Here is a 12,277-nt window from a genome sequence, read left to right on the forward strand (position 1 = left end):
CAGCTCTTACTTACTCTCACTAACTGCAACATCTGAATTCTGATTATTCAAAACATGATAAAAAATACTGATCCCAGGACTGATCTGAATTTTCTTTCCTGTAGCTAAAAGTTAATTTCCTACTATTTCTCACTGTCAGTAACTGTATAAAGTACTAAATGCAGATGAAAGGAGGAAAAAAAATACACCAAAAGGGACTCATTTCCAATATGTTACCACCAACAACAAGCCCATAAATGAGGGAGACCTTATTAAATAAATATAGCCTGTATCGAGGTACCTCAGTGCCACAATCAAGCTAAGATCAATCATCAATTTACGTGGATTTTCTTCGTAAAGCTATAAAACAGAGTTCCACTAAAACACAAAACTGTTTGGGTTCTTGGAGGCAGGTGTGCTGTAAATCCAGCACCAGAGTGGCACTCACCGGGCGACTCTGTGGCTGTGCATTCATTGGCTGCGTCTGGGGAGAGTACACTAAAGGTGCGGAGCCAGCATTTTGCCCAGGGTTGTATGGAGACTGTAAAAAGAAGAAATAGAAACAGAAAAAAAGAAGGCTTAATGTATACTGAGCAAAAAATGTGCAGCAATCAGTCCCTAGTCATTTAAGAGAAAGTGCACTGCAAAGGACCTAAACTATAGACAACACACTAAAACACAGCACTAAATAATTGGGTGTAGCTGGGAGAAAGTGTTTTCAATCAGGGTTTATGTACTGTGCAAAAATAATTGGTACCCCCAAGGACTGCAAATCCTGTGTTCCTTTATTTTTCATCTAGTGTGCAGTGGAGCTAAGCAGAGGTGGGTTTAAGCAGATCTGCGTACTCTTCTTCATCGTGCTGCTGGTGTGATGGTGATAATTTAAGTTTGTGTTGGCTGACAAAACTATTTATAGAAAGGGTGGTGAGTGACTAGAGCTGCTTTAGGGTGAGGCAGTGGGCCATTAGTTTACCACGGTAAAAAGGAAGAACTGGATTCCTTGCAAGCATTGTCACATTCTTCCAGAGAAGCTCAGTCACAGAGTCAACATGCTTTAAAGTGAAAGCAGCAAGGCAGCAGCAGTGTCACTGATGTTGTTTATGTCTTTGTGATTAATAGACTGACCTTTCACAAAGTTACCTGTATACATCTAGGTGTTTTTCAAAATGAAAAGAGGAAGCACCTGGATGCAGTACCTAACTAAAAAGCGACAAGCGTGTGAATCTTCTCATAATGCTCAACTCTGATTTATTTCTGCTTTGCCCTTGTAAATTCTGTCATAGCCTCACCCAATCTCCATCAAACGGGTTAGGATTTTACTGTAGTTACAGACAGAGAGGAAAGCGTCCTTGCTGGATTTCTACCCAATATTTATCCCATGCCTAAATCTCAAATATAAAATCGGTCACAGTATGTCTACTGTGATCATGGCATATATGGATTCATACACACATGCATATCTCGATTTAAAGGGGATTTATTTGCTTTTTGTTTTCCTTCCTGTCATACAAATAGAGTACTGACCAAAGTGTCAAACGATGCGATCCACATAAGGCACAGGTGTCGAACTCCAAGCCTCGAGGGCCGATGTCCTGCAGGTTTTAGATGTGTCCTTGATCCAACACAGCTGATTTAAATCACTAAATTACCTCCTCAACATGTTTTGAAGTTCTGCAGAGGCCTGGTAATGAACTAATCATTTGTTTCAGGTGTGTTGACCCAGGGTGAGATCTAAAACCTGCAGGACACCGGCCCTCGAGGCCTGGAGTTTGACACCCCTGACATAAGGTATGCCCTTAATCTCGCCTCACCCACCAGCTTTTTAAACCTTTTGTTTGTGTTGGGCAGCCAATTAAAATACAGTTTGCTTAAAGGGGATGGAGCTAAAACTGCTTTCAAACAAAAGGTGAACTGAGGAGCTGAACTAAGGTTCGCCATAAGATAAATCCTGTCAAATAATGCATCTACTCTACAGATAGAGCTGGAAATTAGGACAATACATCCGCTTTAACAAGCCCCCAACACCAATCAAATATTTTATAGAACTGCTTTTTATACTGCTTACTTGACCAGTGGGACAAAATGTCAAATAACTAATATTTAAGCTTCTAAACATAATTATCAGTATAAAACTGTGAATTAATCCAACATAACTTAATAATACTCTCATAATAAGGTTGAGTTTGTGTTCTAATTCTCTCACAAAATCTTACAGGTCAAGTAGAGCTGGGCGATAGAACGATAACGATATGTATCGCGATATAACTTTTACTCGATAGAGAAATTAAGCTATCGCGATAGACCTCGCCGCTCTTGTCCTCAAAAAAAAAAAAAAAAAAAAAAAAAGGTCAGCCAATCCAAATTAAGTAGCGCAGAGCCGAACCAATCACAGCTGCAGCGTCACGTCGCGTGACTTGTTACGTACAGCACAAGTGCCAAGCCGCACGTGTGTTTGTTTGGGAAGCAGCCAGCGGGTAATGGAGCCAGCGCGTAATGGAGGAAATGAGTGTGCCGACTAGAAAAATCAACCGAGCGTGACCGAAGAGAAAACAGATGATGGTTCCAATGCCGGAGAGATTGTCAAACGGAAGAGCCATAGAAGTTCCGTAGTGTGAAGGTATTTCGGCTATTTCAAGTCTGACAAAAAACAGAGTAGCGTGCACTGTAAATTGTGCCGAAAGCAAGTCTGGAAATACAATAAACTGGTGCATGCGTCACACTGTGCGCCACGTTATTGTTTCGGTGAAATGAATTTCTACAATACTGTTACTGTTAATTCTACTCTCTGCAGTGTTTAAATGCTTACATATACACACAGTTACTGTCCGTCCACACATACGACTCGGTTCTGCTTCTATGCCCCAGCTTTGTTTACTTTTTCCCACCGAGGCTTCTAGACTTCTGATTGGCCAACATTTCTGCACGGTTAGGAATCTAGCGCCACCTGCTGCTTTGGCATGTTCATAGCAGCGTTTTCCTTCATTTCTGCCTTTATGTGTGGACGGGATTATTTTTTAAAACGGAAAATCTCCGTTTCCAAAAATACCCGTGTACGTGTGGACGTAGCCTCAGTCTCTGACTGGAAGCGCTAATTCGTCATTCGGCTTTTGTCAGACTAAAGTAACTGTTAAAACTGTTTGAAAAGCTCAGCTATACAACAAGGAGAGATTGAGAATTTCCTTTTAGTTCTCAGTTTATTTGATATTGACAAAAGTTAGTCAGTTTTGTCTGTTCTTCTGTAAAACAAACTAAGATTTATTTTTAGAATTAATATTTTGTTTCTAAGTGGAATTGACAATTTAGTCTGTTTCGTTTGTTCTATTTTGAAACTTAAACGCTTTAGCGGCTGCCTTTTGTGTAGTTTGCAATATTTGCCTTTATTTATCTGAAAAAGTCTCATGTTCCTTAAGTACATCTACCCTGTTGAACTTATTATGGGAAATAAATATTTAAATAAAAACAAGCTGCTGATTATTTCACATTTTACTTGTGAGCAACGGCACATTTAAATCTTACAAATATAGTTATTTGGCTTATATCGTGATAGATATCGTTATCGCCTGAAATGAAAAAAACATATCGTGATATGAAAAAATCTCATATCGCCCAGCTCTAAGGTCAAGTAAACATTCTTTCTAAGTACGCATAAGCCCTATAGGAGACTGGAAAAATCAACAGGCCGGACTGTTTATCTCCCTTTTGCCAGATCCATGCTGAGGTTGCTAACTTTGGAACCCTTGTCAAGATTAAGCAGGTACTGTGTGTAGAAAACAGTGGATGGATGTTTTCCTATAGGCAGCAGTGCGCAAGACCTGCTCTCTTAGATTTTGTGGCGGTGTTCATCATGTAATCATGTGAATTTCATTAAAAGAAGACACTCATGCACACATGACTTAGCGCTGCATTAGAAATGTTGTGAAATTAGAGAAGTGACAAACATGAAAATGAAGGCTGACGTAAGAAAGGAGAACAAAAGAACAAAGGGTAGTGTGTAGGCAACATGACCAAAACTAATACAGGGTGTCTACAGGTATAAAAAAAATAAATAAATACAATTTAACACACATCAAATGTGGAAATATAGTTGTTCTATGTGGACACACTGAACCCGTTTCACAATAAACATGAAAATGCAGAGAGGATGACGGCGGTCACAGTGACAAACTCACCCCTCCGCCTGCCTCCCAGCCCTTAGGGTAGCGATATGGGGAAGCTGTGGGTACTGATACCTGAGAGAGCGCCGGGGAATGGGCATGACCAGGCGGGGTGCCCGGCAAATTAGTGTGTCCCTTTGTGATGTCGTGAGCAGGGTAAGAAGGACCATGCCTGGACACCTGTATGAAATGAAGCAGTAAAATTAAAGATTTAAACAAAATGATATATTATGCCAGGCTGGTGCAGAGGAGGAACAGCAGTGGCGGGGCTCCACAGGTCATTAGTCCTCCCTCCTGCTGAGGGATGTAAATTAAGCGCTCAAGCAGCAGGATTAGCCCCTGTATTTATGCAGAGGTGAAGACCTTCAAACATGCATGGCTGCTGAAGGCTGCTGCACTTTGCTAAAAACTCGACTGCGGCCTCTTCTGTAGCCTGCTGTGCAAGTATGTCTGGGCCTCATATGGCAAAACTGGGTCAAATAATCTGTGATAGATAGAGAATATTCTGTGCAACAGATAGAAGTGAGTCATGTCAAACAGGCTTGAGCCACAGGGAAGGGTTCAGGGTGGGTACCGGCGGTGAGCAGTATCAGACAAAGCTGAGATTTTTTATTCAGCTCTCTGTGGTGTGGCAGGATGGGCCTTGGCAGCTGTAGCTATGGGCTGGCCCCACTGCAGGTGCTGCTTGTTGCTGCAGCAGGCCTGAAAACACCAGGGAATGAGACAGGATACTGCAGGAAGAAATCAGTAAGCAGACAAGGAGGGGAAATGGAAAGCTAGGCAAGCCTCCCTCTTCTCTTTTTTTCTCCTCTAACAAGGGCTGCTTTTCTATGTTGAGAGATTTAAAAACTCTGCTACTAAAATTACAAACTCTCAACTTCAAATGTTTGTAACCTTTATAGCCAATACTCTGCACAGTCTCTATAGTATCTCTGCATCTCCACTGTCTGGCCCACTTCCCTCAGATGACCTGGGATAAAGCAACTAATCTAGCTGCTGTTACCAGGGGAGGAGCCTGCATTGCTTCAGGCAAGTGACTGACTCTGAGGACATACAGTGTGATGGGATGGGGGAGGGGAGGTAAGCAACTGTATGGGGGCTGTACATGAGGGGGAAGAGAAGAAAGAGCGGCTGAGTAAACCCCACTATCACCATACAGAGCAACAGCTTCATGCAACGAGTGCCGTTTATTTCCACCAGTGTCATCATTGTTGCAGTTTTAACCCCCCCAAAAACTTTCTTGAGAGCTTGAAAAATCTCATAAAGCCTCCAATGTTTTCAGTGTTGTCAGGTTGCAAAGAATAAACAAAGCTCACAGCTGAACAGCCCATCTCCAAGCACACAGCATTTCCTCGTCTAATGTGCAGCTGCTTACTGTACCTTCCACAATTCAGAAATGTTATCAGGGCAGGAAACATCTTCAGTGTGGTGTCAGAAAAAAAGGTCAATTCTAGCGTACTGTTAAATGCCAGACCCTGTAAAAATAGACACATTTTCCCCTAATAAATCAAAAGGTTAAAAAACAACAACCCTTTTTTGTTATTTACCCTGTTTATGTGCCCTCCTTTCATTAAATATCCGTTAACATCTATTTGAGGGTGCTGCGATTAATCAAATTTGATTTTCAGCGATCATTTCGGCTTTCAAAGTTTATGAAAACAAGATTGAGATGAAAGAATAATCGAGCCACATTTGTTTTTTACAGTGATTCTCTAATTGATGACACACTGTCTTGAGTTTTAAATTCAACGCATGTACCATTACACTTAGCTGCCCCACCCAAAAAATCCTAAATTCACTCCCTGCCCGGCTGTGCCAAAGTTTGGTTCAGATCACTTTTTATTGATCCATTTTCTGTTGAATTATATTTACAGTTCAAGAAAATCCAATGTTAAAAACTGCATGAGTGCATGATGTAAAAATCAATGATAAACTGAGTCTATGTGAGACATCAATATTTAGCTGAATTAATTACAGGGGGGGAAAAGCATCACGTTTTATAATGGCTACTATCTTTATATAAATTGTTAAATCAATATCAGGCTGATTAATTGGTTTTGACATAACAGTCATGTGACTAGATCATGCGACAACATAGAAAAACATTCAAAACCCTGCAGCCTGCAACAAGCGAACACTGCTGATTTTTATACATTAGTTCTTTGTCTATTTTCAGCCTAGCACTTGCTCCTGGATCTGCAGTATTTTTCAAGCATTTTCCAAAAAAAAGAAGAAAAAAAAGGAAAAAGAAAATTTTATTCTGTTTATTCACAAGGTGTTGCACAACAGGCACAGGTGGTTTGGTTTTGCCTTGAATAGTTCAGAAAGCGCTCAAACAAATCTAATCACTGCTCGCCACATATTGATTATATTTCTAGTAGAATCGAGCAGGGCTAGCAAAAATGCTTTTTGCTGATATTTGTGGTCACGCTAATCTTCCTGGGTTTGCTCTGTTTCACTGAGTACGTGGGCAAGGGGGGCAAGAGGTGAGCGGACAGGTGAAAGTAAAATAAAATTGTACTGTAAGTACAATAAAGGTTGTTGACAGCAGGGCAGGTAGTCCTGGTCAGAGCACTGGCAACTCTGCTGCTCATAATGATATAATACACCTCCATCAAGTGCAAGAGGCCAAGTTTTGACCCAGTCCTCCATCTGGCTCAGCAAGAGCAATACTGGTAATGTTAAGCGCACAAGTGCACACCATACAATCTTGTGGCATTCAGACTGTGATCATGTTCTTCTTTCATGTTTATAGAACAACCAAATTAAAAGAGAACTCAAAGAAAGAGCTTCAAAATCTGAAATCTGTGAAACAAATTATTATTTTCTTTTTCTGTGAAAGAACCGACAGATCAAATATCTTGATATGAATGAAAGTTAGATTCCTCCACATTCTCCAGTAATCTACCCACAGAAGTGACTTTTAAGAACTTTTTAATACACAATGCTAGATGCAAGATAATATGATATTTTTTTTAAATCTCAGATACCTAATGCATCAACTCTATCACTGATGTTGGTGTATTTTGGTGACTTGTGTTTCTGTTTAACATTTTACAAAAATTAAGCTGAAAACAGAAACACAATGAAAAACAAAAAGGGAGACTTGGAAAATCATCATTCTTATCTAAGCTGAAAACCAAAAAAAACTATTCCTATTCTGTTCATTCACAAGGTGTGTCACAATAGGCACAGTTTCTGTTCTTTCTGCTAACTGCTCGCCTCATTAAGATTGCTACGCTGGGCTTATTTTGTCTTTAGAGAGGCACAGTAGGTGTGGCTGGTCACCGACTACCAGGCAATACGCAGCCTCTAAAGTTCAGGCAAATCTAATTGTCTACCAAATCCTCCTAACTCATATGTTTATGCTCCAGGCATGTGACAACAGAAACGCACTACAAATTATGTAAATATTATCATGACAAAGATATGATGAAGAAAATGTTAATTAATTCCTGAAGGAGTCAGTAAATGGCAGAGGTACCCTGAGGGAACCAATCTGCAGATCAGGCCTGCTGAGATCTGATCACAAAAGAATTTCCTTACACGTATGTGCTCTTTTAAATTACAAGCACACATGCATGTTTGCACAGTTTGTATTATTATTGCCCAGTTTCATACAATCCTAATGTCAAACACTGGACTGACAGCAAACAGGATCTCCACCATTATAGACTTTGGCACTCTTAACATCGAAACGAGTAAAAAAGATTTCTGGTTAGAAAGTGTTTACAGTCACCATGCTGACGAAATTGCTGCTGCGTTTCAGCATAAAGCCTTCTCTTTGTTATTGCTACAAATAATGTTGTGCGATGTAGCACCATCATTATAAAATGACAAACTGACAGGTAAATTAACCTACTGAACAGCTTTGGGTAACAACAAGCCAATCTACTCAATTTAACTTTAAATTGTTTACTGTGCCACATAAAGCTGGGAGATAAATAGTATGAGGATGCTAACAGCAAAAGGCAGCAGTGTGGAGGTTCTTCACGCCTGCAGCAGCAACAGATTTTCTTCATGTGTTTACAAAACTTTTCCACTTTTGTACTTAACTGCAAACTGAGGCCGTGTAAGTGGACATGACTGCAAAGCTCACACAACAAGGAGAGGAATGCTATCTCTGTCTGTCTTTCTGACTCATTCATGTTATGTCCATTTTGGAACGTTTTTAGTATGACATGTTCTTGTCAGTTCGACAGGAATTCAGCTCCATTCTGCACTCAAAGTGAAACAGAGTGACATCAGGAAGAGGAAAAACGAGTACAACTGTAAGACAGGAGTATGAAGCAGCCTACTGCTCTTACACCGAGCTGAAAAAACGCCAACTAGTACAAGTAACTTGAATAATGCGGTACTGGGCTGTGAATAACTCTGGTATTGAGCTGAGGCCATGATAACAACATTGTACAGCAACTGGAAAATTCTGGATCTGTCCATCCTTAATTTTAAGTATCTTTTTTCCCCCTTTTTTTGCTACCGCACATATTAAATACTTTCACTTTAATTTCACAGGCAAAGAGGAGTGCCGAGTCAGCAGGAAGTCTTTCTCTTCCTGTAATACATACCTGGAACATTTTACTAGTTTTCGGGGTTAACTGTAAAGCTTCAGATTTAAACTCCCAACAACCCATACCAATGTTGGTGTGTAAACCTAGGAAAACAGCATTTTGGTAAAAACACACAGAGGGGCCAGGAGGTCAGCCATCAGTTTGCTTCTTCTAGCTCACTGGTTAAAGGCACCAAAATTTGGCAATAAATACCAAATACAGAATATGTTTTATGAAAACATACTGACATCAGCAGAATGGAATGATTATTTTCTCTTATCAACTATGATACATAATGGTATTTTCAGCTGTTCCTTTATTTCCCCAAGCGGTCACAATAGCAGAGGCATCCACATGTTAATTTGACACAATCCTAGTAGTATAGCAGCTTGTGAGCTTTGAGGCCGGGTTTTGCGTCTCCTCCATGTGTTAACCACTACACCACAAAATTACAATGACATAATACATAACAAATAGAATGACATAATTCCATATTACAAAAAAATTATTATATGTTTTCAGGTTTTACCTTCATGAATGAATGGTTGTACACAACCGCATTAAATTCAGTAACCAAATTAAAATAAGCAATAATTTGTGTGACTTATGTGACCATAATAAAAGTGTGTGCAAAAGCATAAAGTCAGTACAACAAATCAGAGTCTTCAGTGTGTGTTTTTACTTAAAGTGTAACCTTCCTGCATATGCACTGCAGCATACAGTATATACAGGTGGATATGAATGTAACAGTGTCTGAAAAGAGGGGCTGCATGCAGTGACTCACGCTGTAGACTGCAGCGACTCCAGGCTGTGTAGGGAAGATTCGTTCGTCCAGTGATGGCTGAACCCGTGGGATTCTGGAAAGAGGATGTTAAGGGAAGTTCTTCAAGCAACAGGAGATAAAAACTGGCATCCTGCTAGGTCACAGACAAGTAAGATTCCTGTCATATTTTAGAAGATGTGTTGCTGAGTCTAAATATGGCTGATTAAAGCATGCAAAGAGAACTGATCTGTTATGTTTAAGAGTTAAAAAAACAACAAAAAAACCACAAATCCACTGAAAAATGTTCTGCAGTTTAATTTAATTAAATACATTCAGATCATCAGAGGGCTTCCCTCAGACCCCATGTCCTGTAGCTCAATTTCAAGGATCCCCCCCCCCTCCAACCATACAAACCCCGCCTAAAATGCCCCATCTCTGAGAGTACACTATGTACCTTCACCATTTTGCAAGAGTTAAAGGGAAAATCTGAAATGGATTTCTGTGCTACTTCAGGCTGGGGGGCAGCTGGAGCACAAGAGTGAGGACTGAAACAACTATTTGGCAGCACAGCGCAAAATACATTTAATATTAATTCCCTTCACCTTCAGCTGTGTGAAGAATAAGAGGTTAAACAAAAACTACAACATAGCACAAAAGAAAATCTATAACACTCGAGGGTTTAATAATTGTTTGCAGTGAAACCAGAGTATTTGATCACTTTCTTTAAAGCTTAAGAAAGATATAATAAATGAAGACATCACTGAGATGTTAGAAGAGATAAAAGGGGGAATGTGTAAAATCCATACAGAAAAGGGAAGGCCTGTGTTTAGTAACCTGCTCAGGCAGTTGTGTGCGACAGACAGGCTCACACACTGCTGATCACATGATTTAAGGGAAACCGAACGTCTGGCTTTCTTCCTTTCACCCAAATCACACCTCCCTTTGCCCTAAACTCCCTTCCTTAGTCCTGCTCTTGCCTGCAGGGCCCGTCATCTCTCTGGGACCCCTGCCAGCACTGCTACTCGTAACGAGATAAGACAGAGTGAAAAGAATTATTTAAAGAGAAGGCTGTGAATCAAAACACGGAAGCACAGCAGGAAGCATTATCAGTTTCATTACCGAGGAATTTGGAGAAGGAAGACAAAAAAAAAAAAAGAAGAAAAAAAAAAAAAAATCCCACACCCACCCACACTACACACATACAAAGATGTTAGGAGTAATTAGAAGCTCAGTCCCATCACAATGATTTGACAGTCTATGTGAGGAAGAGTACAAAAACTACGTGGAAGATGGCATTTACAGTTTTCACCTTCTTTTTATTGGTGCTTTGAGAGCCAGACAGCAAACATTTCCCACATGACAGGTTTCTTCAATGATTTGCAGACTACACATGATAACTAGAAAAGCAACATCCAAGAAATGCAGCATTCGAAAGTAGGCGAAAAATACGAACTATACACAGAAAATGAAACAAAGTACTTTTAAGCAAATATGTCACGCTTCTCCTGTGAGCATCTCTTCGTTTTATACCACCATACTCAGAAACTGAATCTTTTGTCCTTACATTTTTAATGATATTACTCAGTGTTCTAGGAAATGTGACTAACATCAATATTTTCTAAGTTGCAATAGTAAAAAATTAGTTCAAAGTTACTCTTTTTTAACCTCCCTTTGTGTTGAGATTTTAAACTTAGAAGTGTCTTTACATCACACCCATACAGTTCATGAATATAGGCTGGTAACCAAGCTTCCTAGTGTTAACTACTCCAACAAACACTTTTTTTGTTGGCATTTGTGTCAGTCTATGACTGACACAAATGCCATTTCTAAATCTTCAATCAACTGCATCTAAAGGATGTCGCTATTACAGCCAGAAGGAAATTTGAAAACAGTGACGCCACATTTCTTACAACATTGTTTGCTTTCAGATTCAAGATTTCTGTCAGTGCAACTGTATGATTTTCCAAGTCTGACCACAATGTAGAAAAGATTATGTGTGACTCAGGTGTGCAAAGGTTTGACGTTATTAATTCATCTGCCAGTATTGCCATGCCAGCAGTGATAAAAGGAGTTGATGAGGTTGGAAACCATCAAGCCTGAGAGACAATTTGGAAGCAGCTTTTAATTCCAAACCCTTCTAAGGAGGGACAAAAAGACAACTGGGGAAGACGAGGCAGATACACCTGGTAAGAAAGAAAAAAAAAAACTAACCAAAAACTGGCAGGTCTAAGCTTTCGACCACAGTCGCCAAATTCTAAGAATGAGTCACTATTTAAACGGCTCAAAGGCAGCACGCAGATTTCTGTTGTCTGAGAAGGAAATCACCTGCAGCCAAAAGTCAGTCCAAGATATACCTTTCTGTAACATGCTTTGTGCCACACAAGTTTTTATGAAATATATACTTTGGTCTTTTAATTCTGCTACTCTTAACCCTGTTACATGTTTGCTTCATAATAAGTTTAAAGTAAGTTTTCCATGGTATATTTCATTCTGCTTTTATTTTATACATTTTCTTTTAAGATAATATGCAAATTAAAAACATTTAATTGCTTTCTGCAAAGCTCTTCTTTCTGTGAAAGGCAACACATAAATAAATGCTGTTTTCCTGCTGCTGGGAAAACATTAGTCATTTCTTAAGCTTGATCACTTTTTAATTGTTATGTTTTGAGTAAATTTGAGCGTTTGATTATTATACTCCATTACACTTATTTAATCAGAGAACTGGCCAAGTTTTTGGTTTTGCCAAATTCTATATCTGTAAATTGTAAATGGCCTGTATTTGTATAGCGCTTTACTTAGTCCCTATGGACTTTACACTACATTCAGTCATC

At 39.6% G+C, this 12,277-nt stretch overlaps 1 protein-coding gene across 4 annotated transcripts in view; it reads right to left on the reverse strand.

Annotated features, from left to right (window-relative positions):
* eif4g3a (eukaryotic translation initiation factor 4 gamma, 3a) overlaps positions 1–12,277 on the reverse strand; it is a 70,615-nt gene that overhangs the window by 48,017 nt on the left and 10,321 nt on the right. For 2 of the 4 annotated variants that reach the window (XM_082532161.1, XM_082532162.1), the window contains exons 2-4: positions 9,468–9,540; positions 4,149–4,313; positions 428–520 (exon numbers count right to left, since the gene is read on the reverse strand). In XM_082532161.1, the coding sequence (XP_082388287.1) occupies positions 428–520; positions 4,149–4,313; positions 9,468–9,540 (331 nt within the window). The remainder of the gene's footprint in view (positions 1–427; positions 521–4,148; positions 4,314–9,467; positions 9,541–12,277) is intronic. The other 2 variants (XM_082532163.1, XM_082532164.1) reach the window with 1 other exon arrangement.

The sequence above is a fragment of the Aulonocara stuartgranti genome (genome assembly GCF_965226115.1).
Source record: "Aulonocara stuartgranti genome assembly, chromosome: 5".
Lineage (NCBI taxonomy): Eukaryota > Metazoa > Chordata > Actinopteri > Cichliformes > Cichlidae > Aulonocara > Aulonocara stuartgranti.